The 25,884-nt window shown below is 40.2% G+C and overlaps 3 protein-coding genes across 3 annotated transcripts; 2 read left to right on the top strand and 1 right to left on the bottom strand.

Moving 5' to 3' along the window:
- Positions 1-31: 31 nt before the first annotated feature.
- mustn1a (musculoskeletal, embryonic nuclear protein 1a) lies at positions 32-2,534 on the top strand. The gene is made up of 3 exons (XM_017415895.3): positions 32-196; positions 286-412; positions 792-2,534. The coding sequence occupies exons 1-3, from the start codon at positions 188-190 to the stop codon at positions 887-889; spliced, it is 234 nt and encodes a 77-aa protein (XP_017271384.1). The 5' UTR covers positions 32-187; the 3' UTR covers positions 890-2,534.
- Positions 2,532-8,297, bottom strand: ruvbl1 (RuvB-like AAA ATPase 1). Its single transcript, XM_017415894.2, has 11 exons — positions 8,157-8,297; positions 7,003-7,089; positions 6,746-6,878; positions 5,777-5,928; positions 5,443-5,532; positions 4,060-4,209; positions 3,902-3,965; positions 3,627-3,825; positions 3,444-3,546; positions 3,274-3,365; positions 2,532-2,870 (listed from the first exon to the last, which is right to left on the bottom strand). The coding sequence occupies exons 1-11, from the start codon at positions 8,295-8,297 to the stop codon at positions 2,711-2,713; spliced, it is 1,371 nt and encodes a 456-aa protein (XP_017271383.1). The 3' UTR covers positions 2,532-2,710.
- A 505-nt stretch (positions 8,298-8,802) lies between these two features.
- eefsec (eukaryotic elongation factor, selenocysteine-tRNA-specific) lies at positions 8,803-23,531 on the top strand. Its single transcript, XM_017415973.3, has 7 exons — positions 8,803-9,361; positions 11,361-11,568; positions 11,782-11,878; positions 13,033-13,197; positions 14,238-14,861; positions 16,482-16,638; positions 19,372-23,531. Exons 1-7 carry the CDS (start codon positions 9,064-9,066, stop codon positions 19,551-19,553), a joined length of 1,731 nt encoding a protein of 576 aa, XP_017271462.1. The 5' UTR covers positions 8,803-9,063; the 3' UTR covers positions 19,554-23,531.
- The last annotated feature ends 2,353 nt before the right edge of the window (positions 23,532-25,884 follow it).

The raw sequence follows: 25,884 nt of genomic DNA, 5'->3' as shown, positions 1-25,884 counted from the left end.
AGGAGATAAAAAAAAAAAGCAGGAGGAGTCTGTTCACTTATTACATCTGAGGAGCAGATTTATTGCTCCCTGGAAAACCACTGCCAGATTGTTTTGTACACGTGAGTGAAACCAGCCGAAGAAGAAGAGACAACTGAGCGTAAAAGGAGGATCTTTGCAGCAGATTATCCTCACTTATTCAGCCGTCATGTCTCAGGTAAGAGCTTCAGAGTTTCAGTTTTGTCACACTTTTCAGCTGTTCCAGACTTGTGGAGAACAAAACCGTCTCGCGTTTCCGTCCTTCAGCTCGGTCAGGAAGAGGAGGAAATGCAGCGTCCTGCGGTGAGAGAGGAGGATCTGACTGAAGCGAAGAGCAAACTTGGCTCTTATGGGCCTACGAAGAGCAAAACATACGAAGTGATGGAGGAGTGTGGTGAGCACACACGTGTAAACACACTGATGTGGGGCTTCACAGCAGACTTACAGATTATTATTATTAATGGAAACAGTGTTTTTGTTTTTGGCATGTGGTGAAGCTTGGGTCAGATTCTGGCAGTGATTGTGTGTGTGTGTGTGTGTGTGTGTGTGTGTGTGTGTGTGTGAAGGGGAGTTTCCCATGATGCTTGAGTTCCCACACCATATACAGATAGGAAAAGAAGCTGGAATGATGGGAGGATTCCTGTCATGCAGCTCTCTGTTGTCTTATCCCAGTGGGATGGAATATGTGCAGATCTAATCAGCAGTCCTTTCTTTATCAGTGTGATGTTGCTGCTTTATGAGCAATGAATTAATCCGACTTTTGATCCTTGTAGAGAAAATTGGGAAAGCCGCTCCCTCTGTGTTCAGTGGAGCGAGGTCAGGAGCAGAGACGGCTTTCAACTCGCGCTCGGCTCGACCCGCCAAGAAGTAAGAGGGGAAACATCCCGAGCAGGACCGGACCCCAGCTGTTCTGTGTTACATGGTTGGAATGTGTTTCTGTCGGGGAAGGTTGCTGTGAGCATGCTTTCATGTGTATGACCCTAAACACCCAAATGAAGAGTGTCACAATACCAAATATATGCAGTGAAACACATGTTCTCTTATCTGAATATAGACATTAAATATGCTGTAGAATTTGGACAAACAATAACTATAAAGCTGAAGTCAGTTTAGTGCTGGTTTATATATCAGATTTACAAAATTCTATTATATCAGAATATTATTGGCATTTAAACCTATGCAGCATTAATGAAATCTGTTTTTTATTCCTGTTAATATATCTTTAGAGCCATAATACCTTTTTTTGTATGTGTATCATCTATGATAAAAAAAATAATCTCTACCAAAAGTCTACCACATAGTTTGTAATAAATGTGCTAAAGCTTCAGAACCAGGTTTTGTTGCCAACAATCACAAATCGTTTGTTTAAATTTAAGCAGTGGAGAGCATGAAAGTTGGGGCTAAGATCATATTCAGATGATCTGTGCTGAGATATTCTGAACTATAACAGGAAGATTTCCATAACTTATAGCCAAATTTACTTGTAAACAAAAGCAAAAGCGAGGAATACTTCCTGTTTTCAAACGCAATTTTTACAAAAACACTGAGTTCGAGCTGCATTAACCCCCAATCATTTATTCAATGATGCAGAACTTGTTAGAAGCATAAAGATTTAAAAAAAAAATTAAACAATTGCGTATTTTCACACTTTTTATGGCTTTTTCATCACCCCTACTTCCTATGCCCCTGGATGGTTTGGATCAGTTTTTGTCCTGACAGAATTCAACCTTTTTAAAAAGTTGCTTCATGTTGCAAATGTCACACAAGCTACCAGCTGTTTTGTTTTTTTACCCACACTACACTCAGTAGGACCACATTAACTGACTGGTCCAGTGGTGACTGAATATATTAACTAAAGCAGGATTTCCAAAGTCAAATTAGCTGTTTTTTAACTTTACATTTCTATACATACTGTTGTTCTACTGCACCGAACTAAAAAAAAAGCCATTTATCTGACAGCTTTACTAACTTTAGACATGCCAACTGAAAACTTGCAGAATATTATAAATTAAATCAACCCAACAGTTTATTCAAATACAACTCAGGGGATTTGATACTTAACTGATGCAAATGTCATAATTATTTAGTAAACTTGTGACAGAATTTCTATTTATTTTACTTTTCACATCCATAATTAAAATATTTTATTAGTGTGAGAGAAAATCGTTCCAAAATAGGCTCCACTTGAGGTTACTTAGAACTTTTTGATGAATAAAATACAATTTGTTGATAAACAGTATAACAACAGCCACAGAGTAATTTCATATAAGTGGAACAGTTTGAATTAATTTTACCGCTAATAAACTCAATTTAATATGTTTATTTAAGAAAAAGATGAGCCGCTATCTCCAGTAAAAATGCAGTTTTGGGTAATTTGTTTTAACACCTTTACACTGATGGCACATGTTCAGTATTGTTTCTTCACACCAACGATGCATAAAACCATTAGACCTTTTTTTATTTTATAAAACACAGTTTCTATTGTAAAGTTGAAATATTAAAGAAAACTGAGGCAACGTCTTTTTGTTTTTATTTCAAAAATTTTATAAGAAAAAGAATAAAACTTTAAATTTACTTGAACAAAACTACCATAAATGACATGGAAGCAGGGGCACGGCGGAAGAAAGATGGAACAAACTGATGAGCAAAGAGAAAACAACCATCCTGTGGGAAAAAAAAACTGGAAAGAGTTTTATTTCATGAACTTGTGATGCTGGTCTTGGAGGATTTTAGCAGAAGACTTGGCGTCGTAGAACAACTCGTTAATTTCCTCGACCTGCTCTCTCTCCACGGTCTCTTTCCCCTGAACGCGACCCAGCAGGCTGGCTGGGGTCAGCAGCTGCACAGCATACCTGAGAGCAGACAGGAAGGATGAGGAGGAAAAATCTGTTCAAATACCACAAGCTGCAGAAATTAAATTCATTTCTTTCATGTCAAAGTTACCCACATTTCTGCCTCAATGTTGCTCCATATCAAACATGTAAAGAGCATTAAAATTTGAGCTAATTTGTATTAACACTGTTTATTCTTTCATTCTTAGCACCAGATATACTGAATATTACTGTTTTCTAGGATTAACAAATATGTCGAGCTTTAACACAACATTACAGATGTTCTAGATTTGTACAGAACATCTGTTTTATATTTCAAGGAGTGCACGCATCATAAAGCCCTTAAATTTGTTGTTCTGTGTGTAAAACTCCAACATCACTGTGGAGACAGTATACGGATGAATTTGGGAACAACTGGAAGTACCTGAGGGTGGTCTTGGTGCCAATCTCTGCCAGGTGCGTAAGCGCTTCCTCGCTGATGCTGATCCCCTCGGTTTGAGCGCGAATCTTGACGATCTGCAAAGAACGGCCTCGTTAGCGACACGCAACGAGACGCAACCCGCCACAGATCCCGACTCTGACACTCGGACTCGCCTGCTTCATCTCCTGCGGCGTGTACAACATGGTGCGGATTATCATGACTCGGTCCAGCAAGTCCAGGGGAATCCCGTGTGGAGAGCTGATGTCCTCTGTCCCCCTGGGAAACAACGGCGCCACTTTTAGAACGACGAGAGTCTGTTGTGTTCATTTCCATAAATCGCATCTTACGCTTCTCACCTGATCAAACAGTTTCCCCTGTTCGAGGCAAACACGACAATGGGGGCGATGCTGCTCTCCAGCGCGCGGTGGAGGTACGTGAAGCACTCGATGTCGAGCATGTGCACCTCGTCCACAAACAGCACCCCGGGTACGAGCTCAGCCACTCCCTGGTCTATGTAGCGGTTCACCACCTTGTTGATCTCAGCACGAAGCTTATCTGGAGCGAGGGAAGAACAACGGTGAGTCACGGTCGGGTGTCTGATGTTTGGCTCAGGGGAAACCGTTTTCTTTACCTGTGATTTCTGTCTTTTTGGGCTTCATCAGTTGTCCCATCATAGACAGGATATCCTGACCTCCCTGGGACGAGACAGTGTGAGATTATTTCTCTCGTAGGAGGCGAGCAGCTGAATTATTTCACATTCTGTTTGACCGTATCAGAGCAGGCTGGTACCTGGGGTCGAGCATTTGCAACATCCAGGTCGTGCAGCGTGACATCTTGGACTATCTCTTTCTTTTTGTGGACGTCGCCTTTGGGCAGCGGCACGTACTCCTCTGCCTCCAGGTCAAACTCTGTTGCAAAGGTGTCACAGCGCCCTTGTCTCTGCAAAAAATACCATAAATACCCATTTTACTGCAGTCTACGGTGAAATAAAGAGGCAGGAGGAGGGAGAACAGGTGTACGGTCCCGCTGCCAGCCCGCTGCACAGAGGACGACATGTGGCCAAGGGATGAAAGAGCTGGAGGAGGCAGCTCATGAGATTGCTGTCAACGGTAACAAATGGGCGACCCGGCCCTCCTCCTCCTCTATCTAACTATAGCTGCCTGAGCCCTCCCGGCCCACCTGCATCGATTAAAAGAGCCGTCATCGCGGCCTGTCAACACGGGCCACAAGCCCCGCTGCATGATGGGAGATGTAAAGATAGAGCATGAAAAGCTGCAAGAATGAGAGACGTTCATTCCAGAGAACAGCAGAACGGCAGGAGAAAGATAAAAGCAGAATGCCACCACGAAGGACCGGAGAGGACAGAGGAGGAAAAACACTCAACCTAAATTAACTCGAATTAAACAATCTCGAATAAAAGGTTTTTAAAAAACTTTTTTGTATTTGTGACAAATACAATCTGCTTGTGATTTATAGTGTTTTTTTATACACATTTCTTCTACACTAACAAATTTCAGTTGGCTGAATATCATTTATCATCAGATAAATGATATTATTTGATGATAAATTTCACAATTTATTTAAAAACTGATTATTTAAAAAAAAGCATAATTTTCTATTTTCCATCACTTGAATCAAAGCAGTGTTTAAAGTCACCAATTGGAATACTAATATAGATTAATAACTGGATGGTTTTGATGACCTGTCATGATTTTGAACTTTCAGCTGCATTAAGAGGATCCAGGAGTTAATCTACCCAGAATCTCTCAAAGAGACCTTTCTAAGACAAGACACAGAGATCAAGAAAAGGAAAGGTCCAAAATCCAAAATTTATTTGTCAAAAAAAAAAATATATTAGAAATATAATCTGACTGTCGTTTAATCATTAACAAACTTTAAGAGCCTTTGGCTTTTCTAAATTTGTGTCCAGTAAGACAAAATCTTCTGGTCTAAAAGACATTTAAATCTTTAAACTATACATGTTATTTTAAAGATTATGGTTTTGGTTGGTTTAATCTCCATCAAACATGAAAAAAATACTAATTACTACAGAGAAGTAACATGAAAGAGGAGCCAGAGGTTTTAAACACATCCATTTTAGTGCAGCTTTTCTCACGTTTTGAACTCTGCTGCAGGTTTTAAACAGTAAAACTAAAGTGTGGGATATTTTACCTTCACAGCTCCACTGTTGGCTTCGATGTAGATGACGTCTCCCACTTCGACGCGCTCCTTCTGAAGACTCTCGTAAATGCTGGGGTCCAGCTGAAGAAAAATAAAAGTTCAATCTAAGTTTTACAAAAAGAAATATTTACATAAATAAGTATTATTATTAACTCAAACAAGTAACAGACAGATTGAGAGAACTTTAACCTGAAAAATATGCAACAACTTCCTTTTGAAATAATCAAAACGGTTCATTTTTATTTACTTTAATGATCATTATGTTTTGATTTATTCCTGAAACATGGATGTATGGATGGAAGAACTACAGATGAATCAGTCTGACCTTGAGCTGCTTTGTGCCTTTGGCCGTCTTCAGACCGATGATGACGTGGCTGATGGTTTTTCCGTAGCCGCCCATTGGATTCTCCGTCTCACAGGGGGTCAGCTCTGTCACCTCTCCTTCATACACCTCCTTTGTTTCTTTGATGCGAAGCCCTGAATGTGGGCGGCAGTGAGGTCAGACACACACACACACGCGTGCTTCAGAATGAGAATTCAATTGGGTCTTTATATTCCTGCATCAGCTAAGCCTCACATCTTTCAGACTGCGGAATAATGTATTTTATTACAGGAAAGGATGTGTGTGCGCCTTTGAAATGCCAGGGCATCATTCACTGTAACGTGATCACACTCTTTCGCAGAGGTTTGAAGCTGAGAACGAGCAGCGCAGGTGCCTGATCCTCTGTGCCGAGGGTCAGAGAGCAGTGTTTAAGGCAGAGACTGTGCCGTTATTGAAAAGGTGATGAAAAGCTTTGGAAGAAATCCGCTCCACCCTGCAGATACTTTTCTAGAGGTGGAGCAAAAGTGCCAATGACTGCTTCATTTCCTCCACAGTCAACAGGTACTATCAACCTCAGACAAACCTTCTCTCTTAACCTGCCAATTCTTCTCTTAGAAATCAGCAACAGAAACCCATTACCCTAACAGTTTAAGACCACAAACAAGCAGTTGTTTCCCTTTTAGTGGTTTCTTATTGAAAAAACAATGAAAATATGTTCTTTTGCAGCAAAATCTGTTTTTTTTCCAGCATTTAAAGAACTAATGCTTCAATTCACCTAAATATTTTTTAGCTCAAACCATGGAGTATCTATGCTTGTAGACAGAGTAAGTTCTCTGTGCTGCTAGAACAACACAAAAGGGCAAATCAAATTTTTGTTTTGGTTTTGCCAACTTACACCAGTTTTTTTTTTTTACTACAATAAAACATTTAGAGACAGGATAGATCTAAGTTGACATTTCAGTTCCCACTCACCTATTGCCCTCCTGAAATTCTCCATCAGTACTTCTGTTTTCTTAATCTCAGTTGAGTAGACCTCGCTGCCAACCATGGGGCAGAAAGGCACCTTGTTTCCCAACTCCTGCGCCACAGCCAGTGCGAGGGCAGTCTGAGATAGGAAAACAAAACAAAACAAAAAAAAATAGAACAAGAGTGAAGATAAGCAGGATTAACAAAAGACATGCTTAATTATGTTTCATGATCTGGACACTTAACGAACACTGCACACTAACCTTTCCTGTTCCGGGTGGTCCTGCCAGTAAAACTGCCCTTCCTGCCATCTTTTTGGAGCGGATCATCTCAACAATGATTCCACAGGCCTGAAGAGACAGGAAAATGATGCCATCATGCAGTACACATATGTGTAGGAGCATATCAGAAAAATGTTTATTTAAACAAATACAATCGCATTTCCAATAAAATTTTACTGGAAGCAGTAATAGAGTAAGACATCAAATGTTAAAACAGCAAAAAAAAACCCATCAGGTCAAAGTGATTTTAGTGACAGTAATATATATTCTTTTAAGCAGGAAAAAGTGAATATAAAATATCTAGTGCAACATGTCAAATGTAATTTTCTTAAGACAGCTGGTTTGTTTATGTGATTTTATAAAAAAGGGATTTCAGATAATAAAGATGATGAAAACATTGAGCACTCTGAAACAACAATTCAAGAACATTGTAAATGTAAAAAAGTAGGTATTGCATATTCACAATACAAAAGATCCTAAAATTTATGAAACACAGTGGGAAAACATGCTTCTATTTTTAACATATTGCAGGCATCAAATTCAAAATGAGCATATACTGCAAATACACAAAGACATTTCAAGGTTGTTATGTTTGACATGCTATAATATAATTATTTTATTACATACATGATTTAACTTGCACTGGTTGTTGTGGAACTAATACCCTGATAAAACTTCTTCTACACACTTTCAGATGTCAATATGATATTATATAAAGTTAATCGGTTTTGAAAGTGATCCGTAGTCACTGATTTTGTAAATGAAAACTATATATCGTGACTTAATGTGTGCATTAATGTGTATTTTTCCCCAAAACATCTCCATTAGCTTTTGACTGTAATCAACATCCACTTTGTCTGATAACTGATCAGCCCCAGAAGTAAACTAATAAATATCCATTAATCAAAGATTTATCATAAAAACTGAAAGAAAGTGTTCGAAGAACGGGATTTTGTCCTCAGCTTTCCACTGACCAATGAATGAAATGATGAATGAATGACAGCGATGCTAACGGAGTTAGCTTAGCATACTAAACTATCAGCAGTGAGTGAGCTAAATCGACATCACAAAAACTCTGAAAGTCCTGATATAACGAAGAGACGACTAACAGCATTGCAGTGAAACATAATCAGTACCTCTCTTGCAGCCTCCTGGCCGACCAATCCACATGCTGTCTGTTTAGCATTCCCGGCCTCGTCGAGCCCGAGTCCCTTAACGTGACTATGTGAGGCGATCCTTTGAGTTTTCGTGGTACTTTTTATCTCCTCGATTTTCATAGCTGTGCTATTTATAATAACGTTTAATGTAGAGACCGCCGCTCACACTTAAAGCAAATATAAAGCCGCCTTTGGCTCTGATAATTTATCGCTGGTGTACTCGGCGCCGAAACTCAAAACACAGGAACATCGGTTTCCATGTGGGTTACTATGGAAAAAAAGCGGAAATAATAGTGTGGTGCCCGCCTATCTTGTACTTTTGTGAAAAATGATTGGACCTTGTCAAAACATATAACATTCTAATTGGATGACAGATGTGTCAATATCATCTTTCTAACCACGCCCCTTAAAGTTAACATTTCCGTTTGTGCTCCGTTTGATTTGTCGTAGTAGAAACACACGCACAAATAAAATTTAAATTAGAATAAAATTGCTACATGCACGCAGGGCTACACATTAAAAATTTTATTGAAATTTAACAATTAGATCGCAATACAATTATTTTAATCTAAATCCCGTTTTATTCTTCTAGCTTTTTTTGCTAAATAATAAAGGGTTCCGCTTTAGTTTGTTTTCCTGAGGATGAAGTGCGTTGATACCAAGGAAGACGTTGTCGCAGCTGTCAGTTGTTCAACGATAAAGCCCCGTTTTTGTAGCTAACAACATTTTTGAACATTAGAAAGGTGTATTATTAGGTTTATTGACAACAAACACTAACGACAGAAGGATTTTTCGAACAGCAGTAACGAGTAACTGAGTTCAAGGTCCAGCACAGAGTTGAGGACAACACGTATGTTAGATAAAACTTCAGCAACAGCTCGAGAAAATGTCTGAATCACTTGACAGTCGGACTAAAACTCTGAACTTCAATGTCGGGGTGCTCGGACATGTCGACAGTGGGAAGACGTCGCTCGCCAGGGCGCTGAGCAGCACAGCCTCCACGGCCGCCTTCGACAAGAACCCGCAGTCCCGTGAACGAGGCATCACGCTGGACCTCGGCTTCTCCTCCTTCACCGTGGATTTCCCTGATCACCTGCGGGACAGCGGGCAGCAGTATGACAGCCTTCAGTTCACCCTGGTGGACTGTCCGGGACACGCCTCTCTCATCCGGACTATCATTGGAGGTGAGTCCTGATCTGATCTGTTCAGACTCGCACTACTACATTACATCAATACACAACTTCAACACTAAATATAAGAGGGGTCCCAGACCGAATCCATAGTACTATAAATAAGACCTTTTTTTAAAAGTAGCATCTATATCTCTGTGCGTGTTTAGTTTCTTTCTGTCTCTTTCTGTCACATCGGTGGGGTTTTTATAGCTTTATCTGTGTCAGATTTGGAGCTGCTGATCCTCATCCCAGCCGCTTCACACTTGGCTGTGAACTGAGAGCTGGAGATTACGGCATGATGATGCCAACAGGACCACATAATCTGAAAATAGCAGAGATGGAATCCTGAGGACACCGAACTGGACGCCGTCTGCCCCCTGGCTGCACTGAGAAATTTTGTCCATAAAAGTCATGAACAGAACTGGTGACAATGGGCAGCCTTGGTGAAGTCCAACTCTCCCCCTGCAGAGGTCCGACTTACTGCTGGCAATGTGAACTAGACTCTCGCACTGTTTGTATCGGGACCGAATGGCCCATAGTAACGGACCCCCAATCCCATACTTAAAGAGCACCCCCCTCCCCCACAGTGTACCCAGAGGAACACGGCCAAATGCCTTCTCCAAGTCCACAAAACACATGTAGACTAGTTGGGCGAGGCCGGGACAGTAACATCATTGTTCCTCCTAAATCTGAGGTTCCTCTGTCGACCAGACTCCCTTCTCCAGCACCCCTGAAAAGACCTTACCAGGGAGGCTGAGGAGTGGGACTCCCCTGTAACTGGAACACACCCTCCGTCCCCCTTCTTAAAAAATGGAACCAGCCCCCCAGTCTGCCAGTCCAGTGGCACTGCCCTCAATGTTGTAAAGGCAGGCTCTGACCCTAGCTTACCAAAGCTGGCTCTTGCTGTTATTTATTATTTTGTTCAATGTACACTTCTTTAGTTTTAACTTTTAATCCTGAAATAATATAAAGTTGCATGTCATAAAGTTTTAGACTTAAAGCTTTCATGTCCTACTCTTGTGGAAGGAGGAGTGGGTTGTCAGCAGTGTGTGTGTGTCTGTTTTGCAGTGAGAGGAGAAACATCGCAGAAAAAACAAACAAAAAACTATATGCAGTGCTTTAACCAATTGTATATTTGCCATAATCTGTGGAATAGTATAACCAAGTGTATATTTAGCTTCTTTTGGCAAGGACAAAAGTAATCAAACCTCAAGCCAAATCTAGTTTTCTTGTAATAATCTCAGCTGCAGAAGGATCCTGTTCCTGCTGCTTTGTCACAGCTTTTCAATTTAAGTTAGACTTTTCCAGCAGGGGGCGCATTCTCTCTGCGGGAAATAAATGGTTAAATAAACTACATTCACTTGGACTGCTGCATGTATGTGGGGGAACAGCTGAAGTCAGGCTGCAGTTTTGAGTGAATTAATCCAAACGTTCACCTAAAAACTCTCTCTAACGTCAGTTTTCTCATGTGTCTTCTGAGTGACTATTAAAACTCAGTTTTTTTGATTTTCAACACAACACACACACATATTGTTGTGGTTCTGTTGATGTTTTTGAAGGCTGTCAAGCCTTAAACCACGTACTGTTGTAAAAAAATAAATTAAGCCAGACATTGGGGTGGCACATGCTGTAGATTAGGGAGGAAGAAAAGAGAGTGGATTGGGGTATGTATTAAACTTCCCTTCCAGTCCCAAGTGAGAAGCGCACAGGAAAAAGAGCAGAGCCAAAGTCAGGAAAAGAAAAGAATAAAAAGCAAGACAACCAAGTGAGCTGCAGCTCCAGTTTCAACCCTCTAGCTTTTTATTCTCTCTGCACTCCCCTTCTCTAATTTTTCCTCTTGTTCGGTTGTTATTTTTGGGCCTCTGTGTCCGCTCTTGTTTGTATTGCTTCTTATCTTGTCACAGTTGTGGATGTTTTTCAAAAAAGCAGAAAAGTCTTGGATGTCTTTCGGATAAGACATGCTGTGTTGTTCTGCATGTTATGCGTTTCCTAAATATCTTCTGTCATTTAGGCGCCCAGATCATTGACCTGATGATCCTGGTGGTGGACGTGGTGAAAGGCGTGCAGACTCAGACTGCAGAGTGTCTGCTGATAGGAGAGCTGACCTGCCCCCGCATGGTCATTGTCCTGAATAAGACTGACCTGCTGCCGCCTAACAAGAGACAAAGTGCCATTGAGAAAATGACCAAGAAACTACACAAAACACTGGAGAGCACCAGGTTCGTATCCACAAATCAAATCATTTATCAGGACATGTGCATAGGTTGTGGCTTTTAAACGTTAACCTGGACAGATAGACTTTCACTTTTATTATCAAACCCATTGTGATCCTAAGTTAGTCTGTGAGCCATTTTATTTTATTTTTTTTATTGAAAGGGCCTAAACATAACATCATGAAATCATTTCAGCGTTGCTGTTTTTCTGATTGCCAGATTTAAGGATTGTCCGGTGATTGCTGTGGCAGCGAAGCCTGGGGGCCCAGAGGCCCCTGACACAGAGGAGCCACAGGGAGTGCCACAGTTAATCGAGGTAAACTGTGGAAGCAGACTGGCCCCTTATAATTGTCACTAATGAAGCTCAAAGCTGTGCGGGAGTTCTCATGAATCCAGAAGTGTAGATATAGGTCTAAAAAATAAATATAATTATTTAAATTTGCTCATAAATGTATATATCTATTTTGTTGTTTAAATGATCCAGATGAAGCAGCTTGGTGAAGTTCAGTAAATTATGACAGCTCTGAATTATTTTGCCTGGAAGTATTTTTTTGTTTATAAAAATCAGATATTAAGTTTTTAGTAAAAACCCTCTGAATTTATTAGAAATCTAATAAAGATATATTAATTGTGGCATTGACAGGGCTCTCTGACTGACGTTTTAGGGCTGACAAAATGACCACAACTCTGTCAGTTTCACAGATACTGAGCTAAAGTTTGGTGTGGCTTTAGCTGAGAGTCATCCCCAACACATACTTTGAGCACAAAGAGAGTGTAGATTAAAATTTAGGCATGCAAGGTGGTGGGTGATATGCAGTCTTTCAAGGATTACTACTTTTATTATTTATGGTATTAACTTAAATTCCTTGGCCTGTTTATTTTTTCCCCTTCATTGGTCACCAATTATTTTAATGTTTTTTTTATCACGATTCAGAAAATCTTTAAAAACGGGAGAGAAAGAAAAAGCAGGCTATTGAATAGGATGGGCCTTGGTATGAAGACCGTCCCACAGTCATACTTCTGCCACACTGGGTTACTGTATGATTTGAAGAGTATGAAAATTGTTACTCTTTTTTTGTAACTTTGGCAGTCACCAGAGTTCAGCTCTGTTAAACCCTATTAGAGATTTTGTATCAGTTTATTAGAAGGTGTCGTTTTCCAACATGAAAAATAAACCTGAAGTGATTTTTTTTTAAGTCTTTCAAGTTCAGATTCACAGGTTTAGAGAAACAATGCCAAGGCACACTGAAGCTGCTTGACAATTTAACAAAACACTTTTTTATGCTGATTCAAATCCCCTGCAGTAATACATTGTGTGACTTGCTGATGTATCGGTCAGACAAAACAAAAAGAGATTGCGTTTAATTAATGCCTGGATTCCTGTTTGTATGTATGTGCCACACATATCAACTTGCAATGTTATATTTGTGGTTACTGTATCTTTTTATGTGTCTCTCTTCTCCCTCCCAGCTTTTAAAGAAACAGACGTACCTCCCCAAGAGAGACCCCAAAGGTGACCTGCTCATGGCTGTGGATCACTGCTTTTCCATCCGTGGTCAGGGAACAGTGATGACCGGCACCATCTTGCAGGGTTCACTGGCTATTAATGATACCGTGGAAATCCCAGTGCTAAAGGTTTGTTCCAAAATCGGGACATAAATTTGCAGCCTCTGATATTTGCAGGCAGGTAACATTCCTGCGGCTGCGGAGATGAATTTGTAGATCACACAGAGGCTCATAAGCTGAGCTGCTTGTGGTCAGACAGAGGGACGGATGGTCAGCTGGGTTCAGAGGATGTTTCAGTTTAGTTTGAGGGAAAGCTGAGGGGAGTGAGGCTGGAAAGAGGAGGGTAATTAAGACCACATGCAAACTTTGAGCCAAAATCTGTGGGTTTGTCTGCAATTTTCACAACCACCTCTGGGTGGCAGCAGATGGCTTAATTAACATACACTTAAAACGTCATAATCTGGTTAACAAATGTTCATTTTCTTTTCTTTCTTTTTTTAGGATAACTAATTGAAATCATGGTTTCTAGATTTTGGAAATAGCACCTAAATAAGTGTCTGATATTTTATTGGATTTGATATTTGCAATTTGTCTTTTTTTATGAGACAAAACAAAACATATCAACCTTTTTTCCGTGACTTTTCTAGGGAGGTTAAGCACAATCATAATCTCTGTCATGTTGGCTAAACAGGCTGCGGGGTTGGTACAGTTTTTAGTTTTGTATTTTACCTGTATTTGCATGAAAAGATAAGATTATTGGACCACAGTAGAAGTAATCAACTTTTGATTTTTTTTTTCTAGTATGCTTTTTTTTTAAAGCTTCTGAAAATAATTATTTGGAATCTGGTTTATTCACTTTTGTTTTTGAACTATATGAAACATTTAGATGATGAATAATTTGTTTGTTTTTTAAGACAAAACCCACTTTTAACCAGAAGTTTTATGTTGTGCATGTTCACATTTGCCATTTTAACCGTCATTTTATTTTATAAAATAACACTTTTGTAAGTTATGAGTTATTGGCAGTTAAGTCCTTCTTTTGTTTCCAAGTAGTAAAGCTTCTTTATGTGCTCTCTGTTATTTATTCTCTGATCTAATTTATGTAGGAAAAGTTTGTTTGTATTGTAAACGGAGTTATTTATTGTATCTTTTTGCTCTCTTGACATCAGGTGACCAAGAAAATAAAGTCGGTGCAGATGTTTCGGAAGCCGGTGTCGGGGGCCATGCAGGGGGATCGTGTGGGTGTGTGCGTGACGCAGTTCGACCCCAAACTGCTGGAGCGCGGGTTGGTGTGCACCCCGGGCTCCCTGCGCACCCTCTACGCAGCTGTTGTCTCTGTAAGGAAGATAGGCTACTTCAAGGGCTCCCTTGCCACTCGGGCCAAGTTCCACATCACAGTGGGTCACGAGACGGTCATGGCAAGGGTGACCTTCTTTGGCCTGCCCCCCGTTGACTCCAAACTAGCTCCATCGGAGCCTTGCTCACTGGAAACACCCTTCACTTTCGACAGGGAGTATTTCTACCAGGACGAATATGTTTCCGGTCAGGGAGAAGGGGGATCAGGGCCCGACTCAGAGCAGTGGGCATTATTGGAGTTTGAGCGACCGGTCACGTGTCCCGCGCTCTGTCTGGTAATCGGCTCCAAGCTGGACTCGGATATCCACGCCAACGCATGCCGACTCGCCTTCCAAGGCCGCCTACTGCATGGGTTTGAAGATAAAAGCTACGCTGAGACTTCTTTGCCTAGTCTGCGAATCTACAAGACCAAACACAAGGAGGGACAGGTGGAGAGGGTGAGTGCGTGTCCAGCAGTTAGTCCAATATATAAAGAAACATCTGTCCCATGATCTTTTGAGTGTCGTTCCTGTGCCTCTGCCCTCACCATCACCTTGCACTCCTTCGTCTCGCTCCAGTTCTTTGGATGTTTCTCATTGCTGGCAGCAGTGGAGCGTGCCTCCCAGACAGAGCCCCTATTGTATATTCACAAACAGACACGTACACACAAACAATCATGCATATGCAGTCCCGGTGAGCGGAGTTTGAGGAATGGGTGGTACGCATGCTTTAGCATGCGCTGTGACAAAGGCGTGCATGGGTGGCCGACTGACGCCAGTCGCCGGTCCCGTCTCGCTGTCAGAGGCTGCTGGCGCTGTTTGGACACACCTGAGTGCCACAGGAACTTCCACATGTTGGGAGTTTTGTCTGAGCATCTTTCTCTTTGTTTGTCCTCCTCTCTGTCCATTTATGATATCATTCTTGTGTGTTGTTGCTTTTACATTCTGTTCTGTAAGTTCCACTTCTCATTCTAAAGTTTTCTAATTTACTGCAGTTAAAAAAAGATCTTTAACAGATTTTTAAGACATTTTTTTCTGATTGTATTTACCGATGCAGACTGGTCTCGTCATGCTTTTGTGTTACAGTTAAATTTCCCAGTGCAGACTCTCATACAAGGGTCACATAGAGTTCAGGGGTCAAGTGTGTGAACTAGTTTCCTGCTTTAGCACCTCAGGCTGTCGACAGCTCTGCTCATACATTCAGGAGTAGAGCAACATGTGCGCAGGGGGTCAGATGGTGGCCATGTGACGTTACATTCATCGTTCGGCCCATCTCCCAGAATGAGGCAGTTATGTTTCCAGCCTAAAGAATTTGCTTTCTTGAAAAAGAGCACATTACTGTCATTGTTGTGACATGACGCCCTCCTCCAGTCACGATTCATATGGTCTGTCAAACGTGTGTGGCAACTGTATGTTTTTTTTGTTATTTTTATCAGCAAATCAGTCATGCTTGAGGGACACTAGGGTCAAATGTTCAGGAATGAATAAGGGTTATAAAGAGCAAAGCAAGGTGGTGGGGGTAAGTTCGAGACAGCATGGTGCCCTCCAGTCATCAGATTATACCGAGTTATATCTACTTAGGGGTGGGTGGTAACCAAAAAATACAAATATACCATAAAAATATGCTGTGTGTACAGAAACTATGAGACAGCCCTGCAGTGAGCCTCGAAGAATGTTGCCAGCAGCAAACGTTTTGATTCATGAAGGACAGCTTTTCTTCATCAAACATTCTCCTGACAGAATGAAAACACGGCGACACATCAGATACATTTGTGACATTTAAATTAGGCGTAATCAGATCATTTTAGGACTTCACAATTTTCAGCAAAAACACAGTTGCAGTATTATTATTGTTAAATACTGTGATAGTCAAATAGCTGTGGGCAATGTGATTCCAACTGATTGCTTGTGATTTATTACCATGTTTTGCTATATTAACATTGCCCACAGGGATGTTGCATTGACAGGGTTTCTTTTATTATACTGTGTTGTGATCATCCCAGATCATAAATCAAAAATTGCATTTACTCATCGTAATGTTCCAGCTCTTAGGACTCTTTCCCTCTGTCTTGTGTTAAGGTGACAGACGATTACTCTCTGATCGGCCGCAGCCTGTTCAAAAAGGAGACCAATCTCCAGCTCTTCGTGGGGTTAAAGGTCACACTGTCGACAGGCGAGAGCGGAGTCATTGAGGGCGGCTTTGGACAGAGCGGGAAGTTCAAGATTCGCATACCAGGTAAGGATTTAATATCACGTCGGTCCCCACGGCGTTAAAACTTGTGTTTAGGAGCTTCACACAAAAAGCATCAACCTGGGATTTCATGAATGTTGCTACACGACACGAGCCCCTTTTGTTGTTAACACACACATCTCCAGAGCCTGTTCTGTGGATTTCCTTGAGTTTTTGGGGCTCGGCAGACAGTTTTCAGGATGTGGTCAGAGCGGCAGGCCTGATATCCCGAACCACATTCCCAGAATTCCTCTGGGGAATGCTCGTGTTCCGGGGGAAGCCTGATCAGTGTTTATTTTACCTTCTGTTGCTCAAAATCCACGACTCCACACCGGGAGGGAAGAGAAAACAAAAACATTTTGGAAAGAGAACCTCACCTACATCCTCTTCTCTGGCTTGTGCTTGCACACTCAGAAGTCTCAGATACACACACACACACACATTCAGCCATGAACATAATGTAGACATTCAGTGAGCCTGTCACAATCGGTTAACATGTATCGGTGCTGTGGTCTGCTTCCTACGACTTGCTTTCCTTTCTCTTGAACTCTTTGTGGGCTGTTTTTCCTAAGAACAAGCAAATGTAGGCTTCACCAGCAAATATTTTCAGTTATTTAAATCAACATTCCTAGAAATAAATGCTAGGGATTCTTTTATTTTGCACAACTCTGACAAGTGTTAATAATCACCTGGACACGTTGGCTGTAAAAAGTGGAAATAATTAAGGGTTCACACCTGTGTTAAAGTGTTAGGCTTCTGTAGCTTGAGGAAATTGTGAAACAAACTCCGAAACATTTAAGGGAGGAAAAAATAGGAATCAATGAGCTGCTTGCAAGTTTACAAGCAAGTTTTAACTCCTGGATTATCCGTCTATCCATCCGTTCACCCATCACTCGCTTGTTTCCTTTTTCTGGGTCGCAGGGGAACTTTTGCCCGTTTCTGGCAGTCTCTGTGCGAGAGGCAGAGTACACCCTGGACAGGTCGCAGGTCCATCCCAGGGCCACGTAGAGACGAACAACCATTCACGAACACACTCACACCTAGAAACCCACACGCGCACACAGTGAGCATGAAAACACAGAAAGGCTGGGAGTCGAACCTGCGACCTTCTTCCTGAGAGGCAACCGCTAACCCCTGTGCTGTCCACTCCTGGATTAATACTGTAATCTCTAATACTGATACATCCGTATGATATGTGTGTAACTACTTCATTCTGCTCACTTCCACACACACACACACACACACACACACACACATTTGTCCATCATGTGCTCCACCGCATACACTGTTTATCCTTTTACTGAGGAAAAAAGCCCTAAAGAACTGTGAAATATATCACACACTGACTTCTGCTGCAAAACTGATCCAGTTATATTTAATGTATTTCAGTGAACTTAGCAGTATTATAATGAAAAAAAGAAAATAAAGGCATTAGCTTCTCATGGAGTTATGTTTTTGACCCTGGCTAACCAATGCTGACTACAAGGCCTCACCTAAACTTTCTTTCTGTTAGATGTGCACACGGATCTGCAAAACTGTCCATGTTCACTTCTCAGATTTGTGACAGTGTCCCTAGCAGACTGACACAAAACAAAAAGAAGTGTGTCACGTGTTCCCATTGAAGTTAGTCAACAAGCCTTGGTGATTTAAAAAAAAAAAAAAAGAAAAAGAAAGAAAGTTAACCCCAATGATGACATTTGTGTCCCACAGGCCTCACTGGAATATTTTGTTTTTTTTTTACAAGGAAGGAATGACACTCATTTAAGTTTATGATGTCCTTTTTGTGTGTAGAATTTGGTTTTGTTGTCTAAAAAACAAAAACAAAAAAATACAAAGGTGGACAGAAATGTTTAATAGCAGTCGTTGTGGGATGAAAACCAGTTTAGATAGTCGCCCTGATTGTTTATCTAACTGATTGAGAAAAATCCCTTCCAACAAAAATTGTAAGAAGTCTCGTTTATGAGTTTGTTTTATTAATTAAAAGCGCATTGAGTGGTCAAAACAACAACAACAACAACATTAACTGTCTATTTTACTTAAAATATATGTCAGTGGGAGCAGCATGTGAGCATTTTCTGTTATGGAAAACCAACGTTGTCAGCTGATCGTAGATAAGAAGTGGGGATTTCTGGCGGTGCTGCAACCATAACAACCCTCACCTTGGCATAATGATAAGAAGAAGAATCCTGGCGCCGCTGAACAAGAAGTCAGACAGCCAGCATGAAAAGCAACAAATCCAGAACATTTCTTAGCTCCTGTGTGCAGAACGAAACACAAATGGGCATTTTTACAGACAAACGTGGAGGCCTTTATAAGGTGAGGAGAGGTTTTTCTGCATGCATGAGGAGCATGGGGTCAGAATGATGCCCGGGTGAAGAAAAAGGAATGGATTTTGAGTCTGAATATGAAGATGAGAAACGTCGACCTGAAGTCTTCAGCAGCAGCTCGGAGCAGGTTTCCAGTTCCAAGAGGACACTGAAGGCATCAGTTGATCTTGAGGTCGGCACGCTGAACAACCTCCAGCGCTGATAAAGTACTTGTAACACACACTGTTACAAGGAAGAAAAGATAAATGTCATATCAGATATACCTGCACCGAGACAGTTGTGTTGACCCGAGTGCTGAACATGAAAGTGCGAAACGTGATTTAGAGTCCTCACATAAAGGGGACATATCTTTATGAGGGCTTCTTATTGGTTTTGTAATATTTATGACTTGCCTGTCAATGTTTTTCCTTAGAGGGTCTTCGCCCTGAGACCATGCAGCTCTTATCCTCCACGTCCAAGAAGAAGGGGAAGAGTGGGAGCAAAGGTGGGGCAGCGAGCGAAGAGGAACCCAAAGCGGACTCCCAGCCCGTCAGCGTTCACTTACACTTCAAACGATACGTTTTTGATCCTCATAAGAAGATGGTTCAGTCTTGACCTTTGCTCACTCTTCGGACTGATGCTACAGTCGGTGCGTTAGCAGCAGGGAGCGCCGCTTCAGGGGGCTTTTCGAGGTGTGGTGTACCCCAGCTCTGCAGATCAGGGATATGTTAACTTGCTTTGCCTTTCTTTTTTCCTTTGGATGGAGACAGTCTGCTGAAATGCAATGATTGTGGAATGTTGAACACAAACAGTGATTGTTTTCCTTCCCTTTAAGGAGCAGAACGGAGCGCTGTTTGCTCCATCACAAGTGTCAAAGCTGCTCTGCTCTCTCCAGTACATACATTTGGTTTTCCTTTCAGAACGTTGACTCGTGCTTTTCTTTTCTGATGTAATCTGAGTTCTGCCTAGCAACAAAGCGTTATTTTTGCTGTAATCCTAATTCCCCCCGAATGTCAACTGAAAACACTTGGTTAGCTCTTCTGCAGGGAAAACACACAGTTCCAGGTTTGTATTCACCGGGTCCTGCTTTGTAAATTCTGACTTATTTTTTTATTTCTACATAATGAATCTCAATTCCAGATGACCAAAGATTTGACATTGAATTGTTTTCCTGGTTTGTACTGAATACTCCAGTTGTCAGAAAGAAAAAAAAAGAAAACTCAAATTTCTGCTCAGTTGTGATTGCATTTGTGCTTTATGTGATAAATCAAGAACAAAAACAACAATCCCACGTAAAGCCAATAAAGCCTCCCACTGTTAGGTAGAAACATTCAATCTCAAGTTTAATTTTTAAAACTATTATCTGACTTGTATGTTACAATGCTCCTATACTTTAATGTTTTGGATTGGCTTTTCCAGAGACAGTTTATTGTATTTTAATCCCTGTTGTATACTTTAAAAAGTATACCTACTATAGTAATAAGTTGTAAAGAACAGATTTAAGTCTGTGTTGGTTACAATTGTGGCATTGTTACAGCCCAGTTAGCATAATTAAGTCAAATATTAGAACTAGGAATTTTTAGCTGTAAAATGTTACTTTTGGCAGATTAGTTTTTCAAATTAAACATTAACCACTGGAAAATAAATCAATGGCAGTGCATTCCTATATTTTACAATTTGGTTTGCATGGTCATGTCAAAATAACATGGTAGGTTTATTTATTTGTAGCATTTTAGCCAAGAGAATGTGGCATTTTCCATACAATCGTTCAGGCCTGGTGATTCACCAGCTTGGCGGTCTTAATTGTCTAACAAACACATTTAATAATTTGTAAATTTGTTTAAAAAGTATGTAGACACCTTGTTGTTATTAGCAGATATTGGAAAAAGGTTTAGCGCATAAAAGGAACATCACCTTTGCTTCAGTAATTGACTTTAAAGAAGCAATAAAAAAAGGGTAAGTCCTGTATCCTTTGTAATGTCACTTTTTAGGCAGTAAGAAAAACTAGCCTGCAGATGTAAAAGATTATTTGGGTTTAAACTGAAACTAAAATTAAAGAAGACAAAGATTAAAAACAAAATAAAAGAAAAATGAAAAGGAATAATTGTTCCCACTGTAGCTAATTGATGTTCCCTGTTAGTGAGGAGTGTGGTGGGAACATCTAGTGTCATTTCTGGGGGTATTTATGCATACATGTGTCCATCGGGTGTTGACGGGCCGGGTAAGGGACATTTTGTATGTGAAGGGTGATGTCAGCTTACGGTTTCTGTGAACAGCAGCTCTATCTTAGCAGGAATCTGTGGAAATCGGAGAGAAGGAGGAGGGAGGAGTCCCAGGAGCAAACGGGGACACAGGAAGGATTGTTCCTCTGAGTGACAGTCCTTTTAGTCTTATCTCTCCTCGTCCCTCCTATAGGAAACCAGACAGGAGAGAGGGGCAGAAAGAAAAAAAAAAATCGCTTTTTACTCCTCGTCTTTACAATTTCTCTTTCTTGTTCCAGCCCCTCTTTGACTCTCCATTCATTCTGAATTTATAGGAACTCCTGTTCTCCTTCTGTCACTGTAGTAGAAATAATTTTCTGTCAATATTTACCTTGTGAATTACCAAACTAATATCTAAGTACCTATTTATGTCATAGCTGCTGTTATAATCAAAGAAATGCATGTGAAGGTGTTTTTTTAAATTTATTTAATCATTTATGTTCAAGCTTTCCAGATCAATATATAATAGGTAACATGTATCATAAAATACATGATGTTGTGTGTCACATCACAGTATAATTTATATCGTTGACATTCTGCTTGTGTTTTATTGACATGGACATGAGATTTAGGCAGGACTGCATTTTCCATATTTTATCATGTACATTAATCCAGCTGTGTGTTAAAAAATAAGACACAACAGTCTCTTATGGGCCTGAGGTGGATTGTCTGAATCTACTTTAGTTTTTTTAGTAGCAAGAGCAAACACAGTGAAGTAGATGTTCTCACCTCAGGACACAGGACTTCTTATGATAGTCGGTACATTTTATCTCGTACGGATGGCCCCATGCTCCCCTTCTTAAAGCAATAGTTCAGATTTTTTGATGTAGGGTTCTGTGAAACAGTTATGAACAATTAATATGTTACCTGCTGTAGATAGCTCTTTGAACGAGCCTAAGTTTGCAGAAGTGGAGTTTAATTCTGTCTGTCTGAGAAGCTAGTGGCTAATCTGAGCAGGGTTAGGAACAAGGTGAATCGCTGCCATCTTAAAACACCTCTAATTTAAACGAAAGAGAGAAATTCAAAGCAGTACATGGAAATGTGGCTGGGCTTCTGCCGTCTTTTGAAGATGAATGTGTATGTTTTTTGTTGTTTAAACCTTTACGCTGCCTTTAATTTTGCAATAGATATTCACATGGATTTATGTGGTGTTTTTTCTTTTAAAGGCAAAAAATTCTGATATTGATGCCAGAATAACTGTGTAACATGAAATTAAAGTTTATAATATGGTGCTTGCATGAACAGCCATGAGATATTTTTGAGTTTAGAGTTGTTTTAAGATGACAGCAAGCCAATAGCTCACCCATCCAGTCCGGATGAAACTCAATTTCTTCAAAATGAGATTGTTCAAAGAGCTATCTACAGCAGATATGATATTAATTGATCATAACCTTTCCACAGAACCCCACTTCAAAAGATCTGAACTGTCCCTTTAACTCAATTTCCCATTAGTCTGCTCTGTTTACATCTCCCCTCATCCTCACACAAAGATAAGACGCAGCCATGCCTTTCAATAACCTCGGCCTTATTGTTGGTGACCTGCAGGTCAGCTGCGAGTTGGGGGTCACAGTCTGAGCTCCTGCGTGTTCAGAAATGGGAAACAGTGTCTGATGGGCGCAGATAAAGAAACGGAGGGAAGAAGAGTATGGCGACTGGATTATTGACAAGGTTGAGTGCAGAAGAAAAGGGCTTTAAAGCCAGAGAAGCTGAAAAGACTAATTAGTAATTGTTTAACTGTTAAAAGGACGCAGCATTAATTAACAGTTTAACCAGTGAAGTGGTTAGATCGCTAACATGCTTTTATTTATTTTTTTTAATCAAATGCATTTTCTTGTCTTTGTTGCTTGACAGTATTTATTTATGTAGGATTTTCTGTCTTTATTAAAGTAACTCTATTAAAATGCTAGTGTTTACTGAACAAATCAATATAAAATAATAGTTTTAAAGTAAAGACGGGGTATTTATTACGTATATTTTGATGACATTAGCCATATTTAGCCATCAGACAAGCTGGACCGCACTAATGAGCACAGATAGAATCACATCCAGCACACCCCAACCCTCACTTGGAAATATAATTAGCTATGATTAAAATGGGCGGCGTTTAATTAATACCCCCACAGCCTTTTCAGACGACTTTTCCATTTCCGGTGCTGCTTATCTTCAATCCTCCCATCAGCTGCATAAGTCTGTCAAGGTGTTTTGTTCTTTGCACATGATGTGAGCTAACCTATTACACCTACAATGGAATGGTTAAAATGACTATTAACCATTTTATTAAAACAATAAAATAAAATCAAGCAATATTTCATTTTTAAGACCTCGATATGAATTGAAAAAAAAAACAAAACAACAAAACTACACCTTTTAGAGCAGTTCGATGAATAGGGATGGCGTTCAAGTAAAATTACAGCTTTTAACAAAACACAAGCAAATCACTTTATTAGATGACAGTTTGTGTTTATAAATGTGAACCTATTTTTTGTTTCTTTTCTGTAAAAATCTCAAGTTAGACCACATTCCTTCATGATCTTTTAAAATGATCTTTAGCAACATTTCTTCAGACTTTTAGAAGCTATTTTAACATTTTGTGTTGGACTCTGACTTTTTCATTCCTTTTTTTTCAGTTAAACTCATAAAGCATATTGTTTACACCGACACAAAAGCTAGTACACTTACTGCACAAATAAAGCTGCTTTTATTTGGTCTTTGCTTCACCTCATCCTGCAGGACCTCAGTCATGGAAGGATATGTAAAAACTTGTTCCCCACATTTATTTTTCGCATCATATAAGCTCACCAGACATTCCATCGTGTTCTCTACAGAAAATATTACTGCAACCCCAAATTTCAGTGGAAAGGTTATGAACAATGAATATCTTACCTGTTGTTCATAGTTTTTTGGATCAGTTAGACTCTCATTCATCACAGCCTTAGATGCTCTTAAAAAAAACAACCCCTGTGTGTCTGCCCTGGACCTTTTAACTGCACCATACTATTTTTTACAGTTATTTCCTTCCCTTTTAATTAAAAAAAACAGTGTAAAAAAAAAACATAGCATAAAAAGTAAGAAAATTTGTGTTTGGGCTATTATTTCTTAGTTGTAACAGTGATTCTTGGCAATAAAGCTTATATCATAAACCTTATCTTGAAAGCCAGTTTATTTCCTCCTAAATGGCAACACATTCTGGGGTACCAGAGGCTCAAAACAAGAGTCAGAAGCAGAACAAGTTGTTGGCAGAGAAGATTTGGCAATTTTGTCATGGGTGCAACTCACAAAATCAACTCTGCTGCTCAGCACACAAATGCATTTTCCTAAAAAATGTGGCCCCATTTAAGGGGAAGTACACAGGCTTTCCAGTATAAGTATAAGATTTATTGACTTATTTTTGTGCAAATTCTATTTTAGAAAATTCTTTATATCCTTGAAAACAATTTGCACTGTTATTGTGTTACCACAAAATGTTAGCTCTTGTATTACAGTTTTAGATTAGCATTTAGTTTAGAGTCCTTAAGTGCACTGATTAGTTTTTTTTTTTTAAATCCCAGAATGTGTGCAGTCACCTTCTAACACTAAATTGCTTTGTTTCTTCAGCATATTAAAGAGGCTCATTAAACTGCTGTGTTGGTTAAACAGATTTAACATGTCAGCAGAACTTCCATAAAGGAAAAATAGATTTTAAACCTCCATTGTTCTCCCCTCATCACTCAGTTGTTTGCATATCTTTTCCTGTCTCATTTACACAGACAGAGAGAAAAAAAATCATGCAAATGAGTCCTGGCACCTCAATAGAGGAATGTATCGATGAGCTGTTTCCCCGAGCATGGCACGCAGCACACAGCCGTCTGTTTTCAGTGGTGCTGCGGTCCTTTTTTCCTTCCCGCTTCAGGATGACAGGACAGTCAGTGAAGGGCAGCTGCCGATGACTGAAGAATAACAGTCGATTCGCTCCACGGCTGAGCTCAGCAGAGTCCAGGTCAGAGGTCACCTGCGGCGTCACCTTGAAAAATGCCAGCTAGTTTTTTATCCACCGGTCGATGCACCTTTGTCCACCGTGAAACTTCACCCACGTAAACACGCGTGCAGTTTTGACAAAGACACCGAGGTGAAAAGCAGGCGCACAGGAAGCTGAGATGGTGACAAGATGAAGGCCACAGCAGTTCGCTTCAAATTTCCATTCATGTTCATCGCAGTATTTTATCACCTGGAGTTAACGGCAAGTGTCGTTCATCTTCTACGTCAGAGCAACTCACTGTTGTAATTGATAACGTTTGTCTCAGTCGTCTTTTTCTTTAATGGCAAACATCATCACTTTTGTTTTGTTTTTTTCTTCCAGTTATTGTCCTAAACCTTGCGTCTTACAGCCGGGTATATTCTAACCTAAATCATCATCATGTGACAAAACACAGGACAGCTATCATAAAACACAACCGTTTTTGTTAGTGTCTTGGGGCACATCATTTTTCTGAATACCAGATTCATGACGTCAGATGGAAATATTATGAAAGGTCTGTTTAAGAGTTTAAGAAAAACAAAAAAAAAGCAATCTCAGATAGTTGTATTAGCCCACCACTTACGCCTTCTGTCTCAGGGTTTTGCAAACTCTAAAATAAAATAAATGGCCTAAATTTGTTACTTTTTCACCCAAAAAGAGCAGAACAAGTTATTTGGTCCAAACTAGATAA

Source organism: Kryptolebias marmoratus, linkage group LG4, assembly GCF_001649575.2.
Source record: "Kryptolebias marmoratus isolate JLee-2015 linkage group LG4, ASM164957v2, whole genome shotgun sequence".
In the NCBI taxonomy this organism is placed as follows: Eukaryota; Metazoa; Chordata; class Actinopteri; order Cyprinodontiformes; family Rivulidae; genus Kryptolebias; species Kryptolebias marmoratus.
The sequence above is the reverse complement of the archived record's forward strand: the minus strand, read 5'-3'. Positions and strand labels throughout refer to the sequence as shown.